The sequence below is a fragment of the Neolamprologus brichardi genome, chromosome 3 (assembly GCF_056152115.1).
Source record: "Neolamprologus brichardi isolate AB-2024 chromosome 3, ASM5615211v1, whole genome shotgun sequence".
NCBI lineage: Eukaryota > Metazoa > Chordata > Actinopteri > Cichliformes > Cichlidae > Neolamprologus > Neolamprologus brichardi.
This window is the reverse complement of record NC_142106.1, coordinates 35,798,685-35,820,854: the sequence shown is the minus strand read 5'-3', so window position 1 is coordinate 35,820,854 and position 22,170 is coordinate 35,798,685. Positions and strand designations below refer to the sequence as shown.

General features: G+C 42.7%; 2 protein-coding genes across 2 annotated transcripts; one reads left to right on the top strand and one right to left on the bottom strand.

Moving 5' to 3' along the window:
• Positions 1–1,289: 1,289 nt before the first annotated feature.
• LOC102799662 (calpain-5) lies at positions 1,290–16,583 on the bottom strand. Its single transcript, XM_006807690.3, has 13 exons — positions 16,393–16,583; positions 10,051–10,235; positions 8,165–8,296; positions 7,807–8,018; positions 7,402–7,594; positions 7,127–7,320; positions 6,714–6,791; positions 6,200–6,623; positions 6,006–6,128; positions 5,732–5,928; positions 1,875–1,993; positions 1,626–1,762; positions 1,290–1,551 (listed from the first exon to the last, which is right to left on the bottom strand). Exons 2-13 carry the CDS (start codon positions 10,213–10,215, stop codon positions 1,375–1,377), a joined length of 2,151 nt encoding a protein of 716 aa, XP_006807753.2. The 5' UTR covers positions 10,216–10,235; positions 16,393–16,583; the 3' UTR covers positions 1,290–1,374.
• Positions 16,584–17,546: 963 nt separating this feature from the next.
• cnpy4 (canopy FGF signaling regulator 4) lies at positions 17,547–19,933 on the top strand. Its single transcript, XM_006807689.3, has 6 exons — positions 17,547–17,720; positions 17,812–17,938; positions 18,080–18,176; positions 18,319–18,441; positions 18,638–18,755; positions 19,459–19,933. Exons 1-6 carry the CDS (start codon positions 17,636–17,638, stop codon positions 19,572–19,574), a joined length of 666 nt encoding a protein of 221 aa, XP_006807752.1. The 5' UTR covers positions 17,547–17,635; the 3' UTR covers positions 19,575–19,933.
• The last annotated feature ends 2,237 nt before the right edge of the window (positions 19,934–22,170 follow it).

Sequence of the window (22,170 nt, the reverse complement as noted above, 5' to 3'; positions counted from 1 at the left end):
TGGCCGTTTGTTCGTCTCAAAAGTTTATTGTTTGCATTTAAACAGAGGAGTGGAGCTCTGCAAATATCAGCAATACACGTATATGTGCATTGCTTTTTGTAAGCATTGTAATGTGTAGTAATGCTACAAGACAGATTTAAGTCTAATGAGAAGAAATGCTATTAAAAATGATTCACCCTTACGGGTCCCAGTGATGTCACCGGATATTTCATTACATGCACTCATATATGTACTGATAAAGAAATGAGTGCAGTGCTGTTTAATGCTTTGATTTTAATTTTACATGTTTATGCTTTGAAAAAAAGATAAAATGATTTTTAAAAAAAGGAATGCGAACTGTGAACTTTTGGTTCTCTGTCTGCAACGGTCTGTAATCCGAACCGCTCAGTCTGACCATTGGAGATAAAAATAGTCAGATTTGTTATTGAATTACGGTGTGTATTTTATACTGCTAATTCTAGCTTTTTACTACAAGTGCTTTTAGTTTAATTTATTTATGAAAATTATGTATTGTATATTTATATATATGATATATGTATATTTTTAAAATGTTATATTGTTACATAAAAATCATTTGAGGCCTTCCCCCTGAGACAAGAGTCAGTCTAAGTCTGCTCACCTTCGTTTTGTGGCGTTCCCTCCTCCCGACTCATATCACAGGACTAACACGATATTATTGACTATAGTTCAGAACTATAGTGTACTATAGTAAGGGTGTCTGGGTCTTCCCTCAGGAATAGGGCAAGTTGCCCGGTCATTTGGGGGGGCAGAGAATAGAACCGATGCTCCTCCACATACATGAAAGAAGCCAGTGAAGGATGTTCAGGCATCAGCCTAGGCATGCCCAACTGCAGGGACAGGACAGAACATGCTGAAGAGATTATGGCTCTTAGCTGACTGACCATTTCAGTGATTTAAGGCAAGTAGGTCTGCTGAGTGATAACAAAATAAAACAGGCTTACACAGTGTTTATAGTTTAATTGTGAGAAATGCAAATGTGAGCCAAATATCACAGTTTTTAATGAATAAAACAAAAAATAAATAACAAATCAATGAAAAGACAATACATAATAATGCATATTTTAAAAATAACACACAAACTTGTTTTGGCAGCAGTTCCACTTTTCTTGTTGAACTGCCGAAGTTGTTGTGCCTGCATAACTGAGCAGCAGATCACCACAGAGCATCTGTCAGTACATTAATAACCTAATTATTAAAGTCCCACAGCAAAGTGCAAGAGACCAAGAAGCTCACTGTGGCTTAAAATACAACAGGTCAAAAACCCCAAAAAACTACAGCACCTTTTGTCACACAGCTTTATTTGCTCATCAGCTTCTACCTGAGAGGGCAGTGTTTGCCAGGGCAGCCAGACTGTCACAAGTCTGTGAGGCACACGCTGGAAGACGTCTCAAGATAGACGCAACCTCTGAGCCCTGAACGAGACCGTCCGCCTCGCAGATTCATCACGAGGCTTCGACTCCTCTCACACTCGGCCGTCTGGAGTCGAGTCTCACCGAGGAGCGAGTCCCACAGCAGACCTCTGCTGTATATCTGTCAATACACAGGAAGCCCGTTAGCCCTGTGTGTTTGTGTGCTGCGTGAGAGGGAACAGGAATGTGCCAAACCTCAACAGAGATGTCTGTGTTGGGGTATCTCCTGTAGAAGATGGTTCTCAGGTTGAATTCAGGGTTTCCGCTCTCCTTGAACACCCGCGTCCTGACGTTGTCATTCTCACATCTCACTACAGCGTAAACATTGGGGGCTGTGGAACAAAATCCAGCACGGTGTAAAGAAAGAAGGAAATAAAACACCAATGGAGATATGTGCAATAATTAAGAGTCTGCCCAAATGTGAGTCTTTCATTTTACAGTCACCTGTTTGTTTGGGAGGGCTGAGTCCTGACGCCCTGTGTAGATAAACTGTGGTTACCACTGTGGGCTGAGGTAGAAAACAGTGGAGCACAGAGGGAGACGGTAAGTCCTCCCTCAGTTCCCTTCATGGAAAAAAAGAAATAACTAAATTAAACGCAGAGGACTGGGAATAGTGAAGGGAAAAAGAGATTTTTTCTGTTAAAGTGGAAAAAATTAAATGTAAGAAATAATATAAAATTTATGATGCTAATAGTGATTTCATATTGATTTTTATAATTTATCAAAAAAAAATGTCTATGTCATATTTACTGTTTGTTTGTTTTTTGTTTTTTTCTCTGTTCCGCAGAAGGACAAAACCACCAAAATGAAAGTTATTTTAATTATAAATACAAAATTAATTAATAAATAAATAAATACACTTTATGAGTAAATAAATATTAAAACTGTTCCATTACTTAATTTAAAAAATGTCATTTACATTTATTTTGTTTTACTTCCTAAACCTTTCCTGTATTATTTAATTTTGTATTTATTCACCTGATTATTAACTATTTGATTTTTTATTTTATTTTTAGTAATTTTAAAATTTTTGTGTAAATTAGTTGAAGATCTGTAAAGATCTCCTGAGTAAAAGCAACAATATCTGTTTTTACTGGGATCAATCATCCCACCCTCTCCGTGAATCGCTACCTTATCGTGGTGGAGGGGTTTGTGTGTCCCAGGGATCCCAGGGGCTATGTTGTCTGGGGGCTTTTGCCCCCTGGTAGGGTCTCCCATGGCAAATTGGTCCTGGGTGAGGGACCAGACAAAGAGCGATTCAGAAGACCCTTATGAAGAGAACATTGAGGGAACAGTTTACCCTGCCCGGGATAGGGTTACCGGGGCCCCGCCCTGGAGCCAGGACCGGGGAGGGTGCCCGAGGGCAAGCGTCTGGTAGCCGGGCACAGCCCGAAGAGGAGACATGGGCCCATCCTCCCGCAGGCCCACCACCTGCAGGAGGCGCCATAGGGGTCGGGTGCATTGTGTGCCGGGTGGCGGCCAGGAGCGGAGGCCCTGGCGGACTGATCCCCGGCTGCCAAGACTGGCAATAGGGACATGGAATGTCACCTCTCTGGTGGGGAAGGAGCCTGAGTTAGTGCGTGAGGTTAAGAGGTACTGGCTAGATATAGTCGGGCTCACCGCTACGCATGGCTTGGGCTCTGGAACCAGCCTCCTGGAGAGGGACTGGTGAGAGGCGGCGGGCTGGGGTGGGTATTCTAATATTCCCTCGGCTTGCTGCCGGTATGTTGGGGTTTTTCCCGGTGGATGAGAGGGTTTGTCCCTGCGGCTTAGGGTCGGGAACGGGTCCTGACTGTCATTTGCGCTTATGCGCCGAGTGGCAGTTCAGAGTACCCAGCCTTCTTAGAGTCCCTGGCAGGACTCTGTTGTCCTGCTGGGAGACTTCAATGCTCACATGGGTAACGACAGCGAGACCTGGAGGGGCATGATTGGGAGAAACGGCCTCCCTGATCTGAACCCGAGCGGTGTTTTGTTATTGGACTTCTGTACAAATCACAGTTTGGCCATAACGAACACCTTGTTCGAACATAAGAGTGTCCATAAGTGCACGTGGCACCAGGACGCTCTAGGCCGTAGGTCGATGATCGATTTTGTAATCGTATCACCAGACCTGCGACCATATGTTCTGGACACTCGGGTAAAGAGAGGGGCTGAGCTGTCAACTGATCACCACCTGGTGGTGAGTTGGATCAGGTGGTGGGGGAGGATGCTGGACAGACCCGGTGCACCTAAACGCGTAGTGAGGGTGTGCTGGGAACGCCTAGTAGAGGCCCCAGTCTGCGAGATCTTAAACGGCTTCAACGTTGAATAGCTTCAACAGCATTCCGAGGGAGACTGGGGACCATGTTCAGCGTCTCCATTGCCGAAGCTGCTGCATTGAGCTGCGGCCGCAAGGTGGTTGGTGCCTGCCATGGTGGTAATCCCCGAACCAAATGGTGGACACCAGAGGTGAAGGGAGCCACCAGGCTGAAGAAGGAGTCCTATTGGGCTTGGTTAGCCTGCGGGACTCCGGAGGCAGCCGACAGGTATCGACAGGCCAAGCGGAATGCGGCTCGGGCAGTGGCTGAAGCAAAACCTGGGTGTGAGAGGAGTTCGGAGAGGCCATGGAAAAAATTTTTCGGACTGCCTCGAAGAGATTCTGGCAAACCGTCAGGCGTCTCAGGAGGGGAAAGCGGTGCACTACCTGCACTGTGTATAGTGCTGGCAGAGCGCTGCTGACGTCGACTGAGAAAATTGTCAGGTGATGGAAGGAATACTTCGAGGACCTCCTTAATTCCACTGACACGTCTTCCGAGGAGGAAGCAGAGTCTGGGGATGAGGGGAATGACCCGCCAATTTCCGGGGGCGAGGTCACTGATGCAGTTAAACAACTCCTTGGTGGCAGAGCCCCTGGTGTTGATGAGGTCCGCCCCGAGTTCCTGAAGGCTCTGGACGTTGTAGGGCTGTCCTGGTTGACACGCCTCTACAATGTTGCTTGGAGATCAGGGGCAGTACCCCTGGACTGGGGTGGTCCCCATCTTTAAGAAGGGAGACCAGAGGGTGTGTTCCAACTACAGGGGGATCACACTTCTCAGCCTCCCTGGGAAAGTCTATGCCAGGGTGCTGGAAAGGAGAGTTTGTCCGCTAGTCAAACCTCGGATACAGGAGGAACAATGCGGTTTTCGTCCTGGTCGCAGAACACTGGGCTTTCACTTTGGTGGCCTCAGAATCTCATCTCTGCTTTTTGCGGATGATGTGGTTCTGTTGGCTTCATCGGGTGGGGGCCTCCAGCTCGCACTGGAATGGTTCGCAGCCGAGTGTGAAGCAGCGGGAATGAGGATCAGCACCTCCAAATCTGAGGCCATGGTTCTCAGCCAGAAAAGGGTGGAGTGCCCACTCCGGGTCAGGGATGAGTTCCTGCCCCAAGTGGAGGAGTTCAAGTATTTCGGGGTCTTGTTCGCGAGTGATGGGAGAAGGGAGCCAGAGATCGACAGACGGATTGGGGCTGCGGCTGCAGTGATGCGGACGCTGCACCGGTTCGTCGTGGTGAAGAGGGAGCTGAGTGTAAAAGAGAAGCTCTCAATTTACCGGTCGATCTACGTCCCTACCCTCACCTATGGCCACGAGCTGTGGGTAGTGATCGAAAGAACGAGATCGCGGATACAAGCGGCAGAAATGAGCTTCCTCCGAACGGTGGCTGGCCTCTCTCTTAGAGATAGGGTGAGAAGTTCGGCCATCTGGGAGGGGCTCAGAGTAGAGCCGCTGCTGCTCCACATCGAAAGGAGCCAGCTGAGGTGGTTCGGGCATCTGACAAGGATGCCTCCTGGGCGCCTCCTGGGTGAGGTGTTCCGGGCATGTCCCAATGGGAGGAGGCCCCGGGGCAGACCCAGGACACGCTGGAGAGATTATATCTCTCGGCTGGCCTGGGAACGCCTTGGTGTTCCCCCGGATAAGCTGGAGGAGGTGGCTTTGGAGAGGCAGGTCTGGGCCTCTTTGCTTAGGCTGCTGCCCCCAAAGCGGATGAAGATGGATGGATGGATGGATCATTCAGTATGTGAAATGCTGAACTTGTGAAAGTGCCACTTGCAGAATAAATTGAAATGCAGAAAGTCAGTAGGTAAATAAATTAAAATTTAAACGCAGAATTCAGAACACTGGAAACATAAATTGTGGCAAATATAAAAATAAAATTGTAATAAAAAAAAAACTTTTTTGGTTTTGAAACCTTTGGGCAGCTTTGGTCCTCCGTACCTTTTCAGTATCTACAAATATCAGAACGTTCAAAGCTATTTCTAACCCTTCTTTCCTGACCAGCATTTCACCTGAGTCTGATACGAGAGTGGGAGAAGAGGCGAAGCAGAAAGCATCCAGTGACGCCCGGCAGGAAGGTGGTGGGCAGCACAACATAACGTCCCAGGGTCAGAGTTCCCCTCAGTGTCACACTTCGGGAATCCATGTAGATGGAGCTGGCCGCCTGCTCCGCCACGCACTGCACCCGACTGCAGCGGTTCACCTCCACCTGCAGATGATGAGGAAGGAGTGAAATATTTTTTTTATGACTCAAAAAACATGAGGTTGCTCAGTGGCCCGGCTCACCTTCAACACCTCAAAGCCAATAGGCAGGTTTTCTCCTTTTCCATTTTTCCTCCACATCCTCCTGTCCTCCTGCTGCAGACAGATCAGCACCTCCTCCTCTTTGGCTCGCACCTCAAACATGAACTAATAAGAATGAAAAGTCATTTTTAGCATTTATGTGCTGATGCAAACCCTGGTTTTAATCTTATATTTACCTGTGGATTGTGCAGGAAGGTGTCCCTGTGATTGATACATCCACCACACCGGCTCCTCTTATCCAACTCCACCTTCCATACTCCATTCACCTTCCCACCACCCTTTTCTGCTGTCACTTTGTTCACATCAGGCTTGCTTCTTCCTCTTTTCCTTCCTTCCTGTTGACTCTCACCTAGTCGATCCTCCTTTCTGTTCCCACGCTGCTTGGTCCCTCCAGGCCCGTTGCTGCTCTTACTCAGAGTCAGTGTAGGGTTACTCTGGAGCACAGTGGGTGGAGGTGCTCCATGGGTGGGGGGAGGTAGAACCCACTCCCCGTAGCAGCTCACTTCTCTCCAGCGAGATCTCGGCCACAGCAGAGTCCTCTCCACCAGTCTGCACACCACCACGTCTGTAAAGTGTTGACAGAAGTCCTCGAAATCCATCCTGAGGGAAAAGGAAAAGAATAAAATGTGAGGCAGAAACCAGCTAACCCACATGACTTTTTGTTCTTAAAATAATAAAAATCAGAAGTACCAAAACTCCCCAACATCACGAACAACGAGCCCCATCTTGTCCTTCTCTGCGCGACTCAGTTGCTGCCACTGCTCTGACCTGCAGGGGGCACACAAGGACAGAAAGCAGAACACTTGGAAAGGACATAAAAATAAAAGCAGTGTTTCAGCTTCTAGAAACCTTTATTGATCCAGTTCTCAGACTTCCATGATGTGAACAGCAGATGTCCCTCCACCCCAGTAAAACAAATCCCAAACTATTGTAAAATGTCAGAATCTCTCCAGAATATCAGCAGTGGCATTATAAAATGCTGCAAACCACAGCGACTCTGTTAAAGTCAGCAAAGACTTTTCCCCCCAGAGCTCCTACGAAATGCTCTCAGCAGTCTGACATGTGGCAGAAGCCAGTGCAAAGACTTCAAAGTCACCTCTCACCTCTGACTCCAGGCACCGGTCCAATCTGTGGTCCCCCACGGGTTCCTCATGCGGACCATAAAGAGTCTGGATGTCCCGCCTGTTTTCAGTACCTTCTCCCCCAACCTCACCTTCCTCACTGCCGTGATCCCGTAGGCGTGTCCTCGCACGAGCCCACACTCCAGCACTGACTCCACGGTCTCTCCCTCTGCAGGCTGAGAAACGTGAAACAATGAAATCCTTTTAACCCATCTCTTCTCCAGTTTTTCTAAATGTTCAAGACTCAGAAGCCCTACCCGTATGGAGCAAGTGATGAGTGATTTACATTCATGGACCTTGGTTAAAGTCTGGAAGAGCGCCCTCCTCTGGTCACTGTGCAGTCTTAGAGCCTCACGATCCAGACTGAGCGGCTCTGAAACTCCACCAGTGAAGTCGATCAGGGCCTCTGCAGTGTTCCCTCCCTCCAAGGCCTCGTAGCAGCCGTTAAGTCTAAAAGTTGAGAGAGGGATTGAGTGAGTTGATTCAGGATCATTAGACATTAGGATTGCCATAAGTAGTGGTTGTGGCAGTCAAGACGTAGGTTCATCAGTGTAAAATTAACAGCAGTCCCATCAACGGGAACCCACCCGAGGGATTAATAAAGTTTTTATCTAATCTAATCTAATCAAATATCAAAACCAGCATTTTCTGCTGATGCTCACTTGGCGTAGGCCTTTTCCAGCAGGGCGCTCCAGAACTCTCGTGGTGTTGCCGAACGACAGAAGAGCAGCACTCCATCCTCGCTGACAGGCAGGCGATCATCTACAACAACATCCATCCAGCGACCGAGACGCCAGAACCTGAAATGGAAAATTCCTGCATACAAGTCGGGACGCTTTGGATTCCACTCCTGATTCAAATGATCGGGGATGACCTAGGAAGAGGAGAGAGGTGGATGAGGAAGGGTGAAGAAAGACAAGGAAGGAACTAGGAGGAAATGCAGAGTAGGGACGATAGTAAAGAATAAGGAGAAAGAGGAAAGATGATTGTGAAGAAGGTGAGGGGAAAAACACACCAAACCTTTTTCCACAGTGATGGCTCAGACGCCAGGCAGGAAATGGCTGCCACCATCCAGCAGTTACCCAGACTTCCTTGGTGCAAATCACGAGTGCTGATGCCATCGACAAACAGACGGGGGTCCTTACAAATCTCCTGGAGAGGAAGAGAGATCAGACTTACTACTTATGGAACGTAGTTAGTCATCACCTGGCAGACTGCAGGATAACAGTAACACTTTAGCAATAGACTGTATATCCACAGTGTGTCTTTGCCCTGTCTTCCTCCTCTCACTCCAACCAGTCACAGCAGACAGCCAACCTTCCCTGAGCCCGGTTCTGCTTGAGATTTCTTCCTGTTAAAAGGGAGTTTTTCTTCCCGCTTGAAGCTAACTTCAAGTGACCACAGTTTCTGGTCGTCACTTTCACATCCTAAGTTTGGACCACAGTTTTTCCACCTTATAAGCAACAGCAGGTTCATTTCTTATTTGTGCATCAAGGAGCCAATGAGCTCCTACCTGCACATTTCTAGGGAAATACAGGGATTGTTCATCACTACGTGACAGCTAATGGGGTGAATGGCATGTGTGTCCACCTGGGATCTGAGATCCAGTGATGATAGCAGGAGGCTTGAACCTAAATCTAAAGCTTAAAGGAAGGTCGGCGTTCATTATTATTGGTGAGTTCATCTCTAAAAGCAGGTTGTTTCATGAAGCAGCTTTAAACGACACAGTTAAGTGGAGCAAGCACTGCCATTAATGACTTCAGCAGCTCGTATCGTCACAGAGTTTTATGGGGCCTGCGGGCTGATTCAGTCAGGGTGTCAAAGCACTGCTGAGGAGACAGATAATGTGTGTGTAGACCTTCTGCTCTCACTTTGGACAGGGTCAGGTAACTGTAGAAGTGTCGCTGAACACTCACACACACTCTGGGTGGCCATAACTTCTTCAGCTGTAACGCTAGACAAGAAATAAACCTTCTTTACGACGCTATCTTGTTCGTAACAAGCTTCAGATGAGACCACGGAAATTATGAACTGGATAGTTTTGATAGCAAATGGGGAGTTAGGGTGTGTTTGTGTTTGTGTGCCAGCAGGGTGAAGCGACAGGTGACACCCTCTCATCTGTGTTGATACACGCTTAAAATACCTGAGTAGTGCATTAGGAACACAATACCTTTAACCCTTTCTCTCCAGCTCTGAGTCAACAAATTAATCGTCAGCAGGGTTTCACATTAAGAGCACTAAAGGACTGGCTTTGAATGAACTCCTTGAACTAATGACCCCGATGGGAAATACCCGGGGCTTTCTGATCCTTTCACATGTTTCGCCGTTTGGATTAAACCGATTTTCCTCAGCACAGCACAGTGAGGATCAGTGTCCTGAAAATTAAGACACGTCAGACGGGTATAAAACTCTGTAATCATAAAGTTACTGGACCATCAAATGTCTGATAAGTATCCACACTAAACAACAATCCCTTCAACCTCGATTCACCTAACACTTAACCTAACACATTCACTTAACATTTCACTGGTTTAATTCAAGTGTATTACCACACCCTTAGCTCTCTGTGGCCAAAATAAAAACCTATACTTAGACAGCTGTACCCATCACAACAGTGTGCTAAAAACACCCATGCTATTTACATTGGCTTGTGCTTTTTCTATACTCAACTGTACACACCCACAATCCCACTAACACAGCGGTCCGTCATCAACTTGCTCCCTGAGGGCTAAGGTTTCACCAGCTGACATGACGCCTGTCCTTTAAGAGAAAGTGCTTTAATTAACCCAATCTGCTGAAATGCAACATGTGGAGGCAGCAACTCGGTTTAGATGTGCGAGGAGAGGAGATGTATTTCAAGTTAAAAAACAAAAGAATTTCTATTTTACACTCCACATCTAACTCACCCTCGGCCTCTTCCAGGTCAGACCCGGTGGAGGCTGTCGCTTGTAAAAGAGGGACTGGTCTGTGGCGGGGAATAGAGGATCCTTGAAGAGTGCTCCTCGATGGAGGCAGGCCCGCCGCAGCTTGTGAAAACTCTGGCCCTGGAAGTCATACACTCGTTCTGGCATCCTGGTTGGGCCTCAGAGGCCTTTAAGGAAAGTGGAAAGCGGATGAGAAAGGGGAGAGAGGGTCAGAGAACATACTGTAAGAAACTGGAGCTATGCACTGCTAAAGTAGTGTGGTGATACGCTCGCAGCATGCTCACTGGAGAATCATATGATTGTTGGGGTTTACTCTGTTTCCTTTGTATTATTGTAGGATTTTTACAATATAAAGTACCTTGAGGCAACTGATGCTGTGATTTGGTGCTTTATAAATGAAATTTTATTGAATTGATGATCAAAATGTTTTTTGGTAAATGTGAGACAAGCAGTTCTTTAGATGCTGTTCTGGGTTCTTTTGTGAGCTGGATGAGTTGTTAATGCCCTCTTCTGTTAATTTTGGTAGGCCGGCCCCTCCTGGGAAGGTTCACACTGTTCCAAGTTTTCTTCCTTTTTGGATGATGGCTCTCACTGTGGTTCACCGGAGACTCAAAGCCTTAGAAATGGCTTTGTAATACCTTCCAGACTGATAGATGCCAATGACTTTGCTGTTTCAATGACAGTTGAGATCTTTCACACTACTTCACTTAATATTATTATTTGTTTCGCCCAACTAAACATTACAAACAGTATCACACTGACCGGCTGCAACCTGCCTAGAGACTTTTCTGTGCAGTCCCATTAAGGTGAACCCCACAGTTCATATGATTCTCACTTAACCAAAATGTCAAAGTAAAATTGCAAACACTGTCATCGTTTAATTTATTGATAAAAGTTCATTAAAATTCACAAAGTGTATTAATTTAAAATGTACATAAAACCACCTAATGTAGCATGTTTTAAGTTTTTGTTGAAAGTCCTGATGATGCAAGTATAACATCCAAGTACTGAGTAAGCACACAGTAACTACTGCGTAAGTATTAATATGCAGGCTACATAACATTGAACTAATTGAACTGAATCTAAAGGGGTATGTAGCTCATGGCAGAGGTAGCTGGGGGGTGTTCTGTGGGGCCACAGGGTGAGGACAGCAGTAAAGTAACGGCACTGTTTTAGTCATCAGTGATATGAACTCAGGCAGGAATCAGCAGTATGAGCATAGTTGAACTTTAACTGTTTGTGTAGCAGAATGATTCAGTGCCAGAGAGAGTGTGCCAGGAGGTCAGCGTTATCACTTTTTGGTGAAGTCTAGTTTATGGCTTTTTTTCTCATACGATCTTTTCACAGACGTACCAAATGTGAAGGAAAATCTATAAACACACATTTTTACGTCATCAAGCTGCAGGAATTGATGAATGTCTTTTCCTTGATGCTTTTGGATTAGATGCTGATGTTGGTGCCTTCTCTCACCAATAGACTGAGTACGTTTAGTAACATTTCTATGAATTTATCTACAGGTGCTACATGTTTGTTTTGTTGTTGTGCACTACTTTGACTCTTTAAACAGATGGTTGTTATTTTGGATGAGCTGATCTGACTCTATTTTTGTTATACTGAAAACCAAATTCACTACGTGGAATAATGAATTTTATTATAGTGAATGAAATCTTTGTCTTGCTGTGTGTTTATTTGTTTCCACCTAGTTGAGCAACCATATCTGGCACCAGAGATGGGCAGTAACGCGTTACTTGTAATGCGTTACTGTAATCCGATTACTTTTTTCAAGTAACGAGTAAAGTAAGGGATTACTATTGCAAAAACGGTAATTAGATTACCTTTACTTTCCCGTAGGAACACTGCGTTACTGCGTTACTAAAACCGTGATTTTTTTGCGAGAATGTCTCATGACAGTGACATAAGCGAGTGCCACATTCGTGACAACAGCTGTGTGCAGATCAATAATGGATCATATATCGAGTGCGGGAGAGAGTATGAGCGTGCAGCGTTTAAAGCGTGGAAGTACTGACCTTACTTTGAGTTTGATTCCATAAAAAGTGACAAAAACATTAGTGTCTGTTGTGCGTGGGAAGAAAACGTCTTTTTACAACGAAAAAAAACCCTAAACTTCCAAGCAAGCACTGAGTAGCTACGACGTAATGGGAAACTCACAGAGAAACTCGCGGATTCTTCCACTGACCGCGGCACCAGTGTTGCCAACTCCTCAGTAAGGAAAATCGCTATTGGCTGTCCTAAAAGTCGCTAGAAGTCGCTAAATGACGTCATCGCCTAATTTGCATAATTGGTCATGCTAATGTAATTGTAATCTATGTTGTTGGAGAGAGAAATAACATCGTGGAAGAGACATAAAGTGAGTAAAAAACGTCCTAAATGCATTTAGAATTTATTTAGAACTACAAATTAAATTTCTTTTAGCAATTATTGTTTTTTTTTATGTCACAATTCCAACCCTGCTCCTTTATCCGGGCTTCGACCGGCAAAAGTGACCCGAAATAGGCACTCTGGTGGAGTTACTTTGTGTGTGTGTGTTTATAATTAGTTTTAAACCTTGTGATCCACAAAACAGCATAAGAGTAAAAGAAGAACTGACTGCGTTACAGCACCCGCTGCTCGTTGAGAGTAAAAGCGATATGCGCTTTCACGTCTTTTTTTAGCACTTTTTTTTTTAGAAAAAAAGTCACTAGGGGTCTGAAAACTCGCTAAATATAGCGACAAAGTCGCTAAGTTGGCAACACTGCGCGGCACACCTGCACCAGGGTAAACCTCCGCCTACCGCATTCCTGCTTTACAGGTGAAAATAGAGCAACAGGACCGCTAGTCTTTGATTTTATTTATTTTCTGCTGTGTTTTACTTGCATCTATTTGAAAGATTGAGTGTAAACACAAAAAATATTATTTTATGTGCTGGAATGTGCAGAAAATAGGTTTAAATGTTAAACTAATTTCTTCCAGTCAGAGAATGTTGCATATAATTAAATTTTTGCTTGATGCATAAAGTTAAAAGATTAAAACTAATAAAACAAGTTTTAAAAAGAGACTTTTCCATTTGATTACATTTTGTATGATGGATTATGCAGAAAAAGTAGAATTGGGCTGAAAGATCTATTGTTTTATCACCTATTCAGGTTGTAAATCGTGTTTTTGAAAAGTAACTAAGTAATTAATTACTTTTGAAAATAAGTAATCAGTAAAGTAATGGGATTACTTTTTTGGGGAAGTAATCAGTAATTAGTTACTGATTACTTTTTTCAAGTAACTTGACCAACACTGTCTGGCACACAAATACATCTTAGGCCTTTGAATGTTTTTATATTTTTCTGATATTAACGTGTTATTACGTTGCCTAGCAACCACCTAGTAATCGACTAAAATAACCCTTTTTCATTTATGCAACACTTTATAAAAAGTATCCCAACACACACAAAACAAATCATCATTTGCTCCCAGTGAGCATCAAATCAAAGTTCTTGTATTTGAATAATTAATCATTCAGGAATGATTAATAAACTGAAAAGGTTTCAAAGTCAGATTTATAGTAGCTTTTGCAATCCATTTTTAATTTCAAATTTTTCATATAGTTTAAAACAATCTTAGGTTAATAAAAATCATAGTTGCTGATCAGATTCCCTGTTTATAGTGTTTTATGTATAAGCTCACTTCAGATAATCAACTAAGATAATAACGAGATATCACTAGTCATTCAACACAAAGTATTTAAGATAAATTTACAAATGTATATCATTTTCTCTTTCCTTAAAAATTCCCAATAAAAACTCCAACTTTAGGGTCTACTAGTTTTTTGGACTTCATGAGACTTTAATTGCTTAGTAAAGAATTTTTCCTACAATAGTTTGGTTGGTTAGTGCATTAGTTTGGCAGATCACCTGCTCCAGTACTCACTTTTTAGTGTTCACAGTGCATCGACTTTACGTTTTATTAAATTACAATTCTTAATATTGTCATTTAGTAAATTTGAAAAGTAGACCTACATTGTTGCCATGGCTCTATAAACATATATTTTACCTTCAAGTCTGGAAGTTTATCCACTTGCTTCCTAAGATGGACCTTTGTGCTGAGCCCCGTCAGTAGATTCCCTTGTTAGTCATCCTCATTTTTTGAGCATAATTAAAAAAAACCAAAAACAAAACAAAAACAGCCAACATGTGTCCACTTTTTGTTCTTCCTTATCCCAGAGTCAGCAGCAGTTAATGTTGTCCCTTCCTCTGAATGTGTCAGGAGTGTTTGCTACATCTCCACCAGGTAATTAACTCAGTGTCATATTTGTGCCATTGGACCTGGATGAAAAAAAAATTCAAAGCGATATGCGCTTTCACGTCTTTTTTTAGCACTTTTTTTTTTAGAAAAAAAGTCACTAGGGGTCTGAAAACTCGCTAAATATAGCGACAAAGTCGCTAAGTTGGCAACACTGCGCGGCACACCTGCACCAGGGTAAACCTCCGCCTACCGCATTCCTGCTTTACAGGTGAAAATAGAGCAACAGGACCGCTAGTCTTTGATTTTATTTATTTTCTGCTGTGTTTTACTTGCATCTATTTGAAAGATTGAGTGTAAACACAAAAAATATTATTTTATGTGCTGGAATGTGCAGAAAATAGGTTTAAATGTTAAACTAATTTCTTCCAGTCAGAGAATGTTGCATATAATTAAATTTTTGCTTGATGCATAAAGTTAAAAGATTAAAACTAATAAAACAAGTTTTAAAAAGAGACTTTTCCATTTGATTACATTTTGTATGATGGATTATGCAGAAAAAGTAGAATTGGGCTGAAAGATCTATTGTTTTATCACCTATTCAGGTTGTAAATCGTGTTTTTGAAAAGTAACTAAGTAATTAATTACTTTTGAAAATAAGTAATCAGTAAAGTAATGGGATTACTTTTTTGGGGAAGTAATCAGTAATTAGTTACTGATTACTTTTTTCAAGTAACTTGACCAACACTGTCTGGCACACAAATACATCTTAGGCCTTTGAATGTTTTTATATTTTTCTGATATTAACGTGTTATTACGTTGCCTAGCAACCACCTAGTAATCGACTAAAATAACCCTTTTTCATTTATGCAACACTTTATAAAAAGTATCCCAACACACACAAAACAAATCATCATTTGCTCCCAGTGAGCATCAAATCAAAGTTCTTGTATTTGAATAATTAATCATTCAGGAATGATTAATAAACTGAAAAGGTTTCAAAGTCAGATTTATAGTAGCTTTTGCAATCCATTTTTAATTTCAAATTTTTCATATAGTTTAAAACAATCTTAGGTTAATAAAAATCATAGTTGCTGATCAGATTCCCTGTTTATAGTGTTTTATGTATAAGCTCACTTCAGATAATCAACTAAGATAATAACGAGATATCACTAGTCATTCAACACAAAGTATTTAAGATAAATTTACAAATGTATATCATTTTCTCTTTCCTTAAAAATTCCCAATAAAAACTCCAACTTTAGGGTCTACTAGTTTTTTGGACTTCATGAGACTTTAATTGCTTAGTAAAGAATTTTTCCTACAATAGTTTGGTTGGTTAGTGCATTAGTTTGGCAGATCACCTGCTCCAGTACTCACTTTTTAGTGTTCACAGTGCATCGACTTTACGTTTTATTAAATTACAATTCTTAATATTGTCATTTAGTAAATTTGAAAAGTAGACCTACATTGTTGCCATGGCTCTATAAACATATATTTTACCTTCAAGTCTGGAAGTTTATCCACTTGCTTCCTAAGATGGACCTTTGTGCTGAGCCCCGTCAGTAGATTCCCTTGTTAGTCATCCTCATTTTTTGAGCATAATTAAAAAAAACCAAAAACAAAACAAAAACAGCCAACATGTGTCCACTTTTTGTTCTTCCTTATCCCAGAGTCAGCAGCAGTTAATGTTGTCCCTTCCTCTGAATGTGTCAGGAGTGTTTGCTACATCTCCACCAGGTAATTAACTCAGTGTCATATTTGTGCCATTGGACCTGGATGAAAAAAAAATTGAACGTGAAACACAACTCCTCACACCATGACTGTGTGTGCAGTTTTTAGAGCTGATGCATGAGCGTATGTGTGTGTGTGTGTGTGTAACTTTATCTCCCTCCACTCAGACAATAGACAGACAGCCGCCACACCAGGTGTAATAACACAATTAGAGACTTGGAAATCCTCACACAGTTACTGCAATGACTCAAGGTTCAGACATTCAAGACGAACAGTTTATCCTCTGACATCATCTGAAGAACATCAACAAATGTGTTTCCTAAGGTTGTGTGTTTGTATATATGCGCTCATATCACTTACTGCTGCCTCAGCTTTTCTGTTTGGTGACTGTGCACATTCTGTCCTCTTCTCCTCGAGTCTCATATCTTCTCTTTTCTCTTCTCACTTGAACATGGCCTGTGACTCCCTCGCTTCTCTCTTTCTGTCTTATCTGTGTAGTCTCTTCTCCTCTTTCTTCTCCTCTCTATCTTCTCCCTCACAGTCTGCTGGAGTATCTGTTGATCTGTTGCTGTCGAGTGTGCTGCTCCTGACACCTGAGAAACCAAGAGACTAGCGCTCCTATGTTAACTACTTCACTGCTGAACACCAGGCCAATAATCCCCCGTTCATATACAATAATAACACCCTGCAGCAGCAGCAGCTTTTTAAGGAAAACATTGAGGAGCAGAGTGAAAACTGACAAGCTATTGATATATTAAAAAACAAAAAACAAAGAACAGATTGTGCGTAAATTATTCTTCTGTTTAGTCTGACCATGTGTGTAATTGTCTATCTAGATTTCATGTTGTGTACACTACTGTTTTGTATCCATTTGTTAAACTCTGTATTTTTACAAATACACTTGCTGATGATGTATAACATCCATGCGACCTGGCAACATGCTGAAACTTCAGTTTCATTCAATTGTTTTGACTTAAAAAATTCTTTATGTCACATAAAATCATAAATTCATTTTCACATATTTCACTCTTTGGATATGATGCCTTGTTATTCATGTGGCTACATGGTTATAATCATTTTATTTAAATAATATGTTCAGAGACAATATGCATAATCCTTTTATTTCATGTTAATATATCTATGTGCATTATATTGTAAATATTTCTGCCATTTCTATATACAGTTACTGTCCACTTTATTAGCCACATGTTGCTGGAAGTGATTTGGAACCCGTTTTTCCTACAGAGCCACTACTTTTCTGTTTTTAGGAGTGGGATCCATTTAAAAAAAATACTAATAAATACACTAATGTTAAAAAATAAATACATTAAATTAAAGTTATTAAAAGAATAATAAGTGACGTTGATTCTAAGAGCTTATACATTTATTAGTAAAGAACTGAACTCAGAACTGAGCTCTTTAACGTTTGTGGATAGACTATCTTCCCTGACATCGCAGCATCATGCATCGACTAGTTAAGTCTGTTATGACGCACTACGCACGCGCAGTATAAATTCGCCGTCAAATACGCCGATGTGGCTCCTGTGCCTTTAAACTCGTGGTAGTTTGACTTTTCCCGCAGGTTTTAAAGCGAACCGTTGCAATGAAACTTGCCGTTGTGTCTTTGTTTTGGCTCTGCGGCTTTATTTCGGCGGAAGAAAACGAGAGGCTGCCGAATAAATGCGAAGGTAGGAGCAGAAACTAGCACCAGCAGCTATTCTTGGACCTGCCCACAGTTACCAAACTTCTTGTTAACGTGTGATTTCTGGTCTCGGTCAGTGTGTAAGTTTCTGACAGTCGAGCTGCAGGAAGCTCTGGAGAAAACCGCTCGCTCCCGTGAGGTCTTGGAGGTCGGAGAAGTGTTGGGCACCGGCAAGAGAAGGAAAAAGATCAAATACAACACCTCGTAGGTATCTCTGAATGAGGACATGCAACTTATTTGAAGCTTTTTAATGGGATTTCTTTGTGGCATGTGTGAGCTGTACTGCAGGCTGTGGCTTGTGTCTGACTGCGAGACCAGTAGTTAACCCCGTGTGTTTGAATGCAGGGAAACTCGGCTGACTGAGGCTGTAGACAACATATGCGAGCGCATCCTTGAGTATAATGTTCATGCAGAGAGGCCTGGCAGCCTGAGATATGCTAAGGTAATCTAACAGTTTTTTTTTTTTTTTTTTTTTTTTTTTTTTTTTTTTTTTTTTAAATACTTGTGCATTTAAAAAGTTGGTTATGTGGTGCTTGCGTTCAGTTTTTGTGTCAGGCTGACATTTAGCTCGTTTGTGTCTGCAGGGCTCCAGTCAGACCATGACGACCCTGAAGGATCTGGTACACAAAGGGGTTAAAGTGGACTTGGGGATGCCTTACGAGCTGTGGGACGAGCCCTCTGTGGAGGTGACAGAAATGAAAAAACAGGTGTGTGTGTGTGTGTTAAATGCACATTTTGTAAAGTGCATAAGTTATTTGATGACACTGTATATGTAATCATTTAGTCATATTACAGTATATTGTGGTGGGCATTATGCAGGTGCTGCTATGGAAACCAAGAGGAAATGTGTTTAATGTAGTGTACACTTAAATTAATTTATATTAATTTCTTGGTGTGTGTTAGTGTGAGACGATGCTGGAGCAGTATGAGGATGTGGTGGAGAACTGGTACTTCCATCATCAGGACCAGAGGCTGGAGAATTTCCTCTGTGAGAACCACGTCCTCGAGACATCAGAGCAAGGTGGGAGATGCATGATGCCAAAACAAGTTACTGGTTGGCAGATGATATTTATATTTTAAGTCGCACTTTGTTGAGAATGTAAACACCCTGCCAAAATGATTACATTCAAATACAAGAACTTCTCATTTCCTCTGTTTTGTAAATTGAATCGAGCCCAGGGTTAATTCAAACAGGCCCTGAAGTCAAATCACAAAATTTATGCAATACAACGTTTTTAAAGTGTGTATGTGAGCAAAAGATTCAGATTCTAGGATAAACTGGAATTGTGGTGTGAGTACATGCAAAGACCCAATTCTGTTTTCATTTGGTTACCTGCAAGCCACTTTGCAAACCACCTGCACCCAAACTCATCTTTGATGCTGTGTCTGACTGAATTATTGCTAATCCTGTTTTCACTGATGTTTGCCCTTTTCTGTAAGGGAGTCCTACTGCTGCTCGCCCTGCGGTTTGGACATTTGTTAGTGTTTGTGTCCACTTGTAGATCTTTGGCTACAAAGAGTGAGAGATTTACTCAGACATGCTTGCACAAAGTCCTTCAACTGTAAGCATGGATGATGCTGTGCATTTATTTTTATTTTTAACCACAGCTATCGGAGAATGTTTATGTTTGCATGCAAAGTGACTGAAATGTGAACTGAAACCACACAGCCCTTTGTGTGTTATTTTTTTTTTTTTTTTTTTTTTTTTTCTCTCCTTCCCTCAGAATGTCTAAAGGAGGTGTGGAAAGGAGACATGGGGGACGAAGAAGGAGCTGAGGAGGAGACAAGTGTGGAGGAGGAGGTAGAAGAGGGAAAGATTCATGATGCCGGGGAGCTTTGAAGAAGACAAGGGGAACAAAGAAGACAACACTACACCTCAGTTACAGGTTTTTCTAACTACAAACTGGTGGACAGAAGCTGAAATTGTTTGAGAGGGTTTCAAATATTCAGTAAAAGTTACACTTAGATATATAGCTTTACGATGAACACGTGCAACATGGCACTTTATGGGATTTAACCCTAAACGTCTTCCATTTTGTATATGTGGCCTTTCCAAACTGTTACAGCGCTCCCTGTGAGGTTTTAAACCTTTATCTTTAATATTTGAATGTTAGATCATCATGTGACTTCTCCCTTTGCCACAGTCATGGTACATATCAGTATTGTTGTATCCCTAATTGCAGACTTGAAGTGCAGTATGTACAGTTTTTTTTTTCATGTTTAATAAAATACTTTTTTCACAGTGCCTCTGTACAAAATCACTCATGAAATACACATCTTTGTTTATTTCATCTCGTTTCTGTATAATCTGACTAGATTAATAACTGTTAACTTTTTTGTGTTTTTTTTTTTTTTTTTTTTTTTGTTTGTTTTTTTAAACCGTGAGAAAGGCTATTTTAAAAAGAAGAAAAATCTCCTGTTGAAAATTCACCTGCTTGGGGGTGGGAGAGAAAACAAGTAAAAAAGAGCAGCATAATAAACACAACACCATCACATTAAAGTTGACATTGATGCGATAACATTGAATGTTGTTGTGCAGCACTTAGGACCGACAGCGCACAATGTTCTTTGAGGTAGCAACCAAGAAAGGTGTGGTTTGTCTATGAACAGGGAACACTCGTGTGTACACCTGTGTGGATGAGCGCACTTTAAAAGGTTTCTCCATGTAACGATCTGCTAGACGGTGTAGGGAGCCATAGCCCTGTCCTCCAGGGCATGAAGCATGCATGGAGAAGATCCAGGACCCAGACATCCAAAAGTCCCAGAGTGCGAGGGGCATCCGTGCCACCCTCCTGGGAAGAGCTGAGGAGAGCCCCAGAGCAGGGGTCACCCAGCAGCCACGGCGCAGTGAACCGAGCCACAGGGCTGAGGGCCCCCCACCGCATGGAAGAGGCCAGACTGAGCTACGGGCGCCAGGCCCTGCCAAGCAGCCACTGGGAGTGAGCCAGAACATACCTGCGCGCCCAGCCCCGGACACCAAGAACCAACAACGCCTGAGGGCATCAGCCACCAGCAGGGGGTGTGGTGAGGGGAGATAGGCCTCTATATTTTGGAGGGCCTGAGATGTTCCCAGAGAGGTGGAGTCTAAGACCCGCCCTGACATATAGACACAGATGTGCATTTCCACCCTCATGCACGCATATAAAAATACTCAACACTCACCCAACTTGAAGACAGACACAAATGGACACTGAACACACAATCATATTCCCCAAACATACTTTACACCCCAGGTTCAGGTACCCTCGCCCCCAGAGGGGGAAACCGCACCTAGACCCAGGAGATATAACTGTTAAGTGTTACACTTATCAAAGCCGCCCTCTCTTCCTCACACAGCTGGCAGACAAACAGGCCAAACTCCCACTTTGGAGATCCGGTTGAAGTTATAACTGCAGATAAATGAAACAAGATCCAGGTCTCTGTGGTGAAATGTTATGAGGACAGCATTAAGATTCTAATAAAAACTGCTTTCTTGCACACTGGCTCACCTGCAGGATCACTACACTGCCAAGGTGTCTGAGAATGGAGACTACCACAATTTCTGCTGACTGTGAGAACATTTGTGGTTACACAAAGCTGTGCTGTTGTCCAACTTCAGCTCTTGAGGGCTCAACAAAACCTCACAAAGCCTGAACGTAGCTGCTTAATGCTGCCACCTAGTGGGTTCTCTTGATAGTGCTGAGAGTGTTGTGCTTTTTATCAACTTGCTTCCTCCTCACCTGATGGCACTGTTCACACTGTTTCTGTCCAGTGTGAACAGAAATGATCATTTACACAAACATAAAAGTCTTAAGAGCTTTTATTGTGTCGCTGATCCATTAAAAGCTGACGATATAACCCAAATTCCAAAAACTGGACTGATGAGTAAAATGTCCATTTGACACCATGGCATTAAAAACAGGTATGATTCTGTCATGGACTCAGAAATGCTTATAGAAATCATTGTGTGTGAAGATAGTTTACAACGTCATCCACAAAGGCAGGTTAAAGCGCTATAATGCAAAGAATAAGCCATAAGTGAACACAATCCAGAAATATGTCTGTGAAGGTTCTCAGTCATCCAGGTCATCGTAGTCTAAGGAGCTTGGAAAGAAAAGCGTCTGGACTTGTTTAAGTTGCTTGAAGACGTTTCACCTCTCATCCGAGAAGCTTCTTCAGTTCTAAGGGTCAAATGGTGGAGTCCCAGATTTAAACCCAGTGGGAGTTCTGATCACAAAATAAGCTTCTAAGTGAAAGAATAAGACTGGTCCATTTCACTATAGATGCCCTCCAGAGCAAGATTAGCCAGTCTCTGCAGGAACTGGAAACCGTTTTACCCTCTCCTATTTTAGAAGAGGTTTACAAGTTTGTGGACAAGGCTCAGCGGGCCCAACACTCTAAAGGAAAAGAAAGACAACAGAGGAAATTCCACACCTTGCTTTCAAAAACACTCCTCG

Coding starts and splice junctions, on each gene's coding strand:
- cnpy4 (XM_006807689.3), top strand. CDS start 17,636: ATGAAACTTGCCGTTGTGTCTTTGTTTTGGCTCTGCGGCTTTATTTCG. Junction 18,442..18,637: donor TGACAGAAATGAAAAAACAG/GTGTGTGTGTGT, acceptor GGTGTGTGTTAG/TGTGAGACGATGCTGGAGCA. Junction 18,756..19,458: donor CCTCGAGACATCAGAGCAAG/GTGGGAGATGCA, acceptor TCCTTCCCTCAG/AATGTCTAAAGGAGGTGTGG.
- LOC102799662 (XM_006807690.3), bottom strand. CDS start 10,215: ATGCCAGAACGAGTGTATGACTTCCAGGGCCAGAGTTTTCACAAGCTG. Junction 7,595..7,806: donor CTGGAAAAGGCCTACGCCAA/GTGAGCATCAGC, acceptor CTCAACTTTTAG/ACTTAACGGCTGCTACGAGG. Junction 6,624..6,713: donor CGTGATGTTGGGGAGTTTTG/GTACTTCTGATT, acceptor CTTTTCCCTCAG/GATGGATTTCGAGGACTTCT.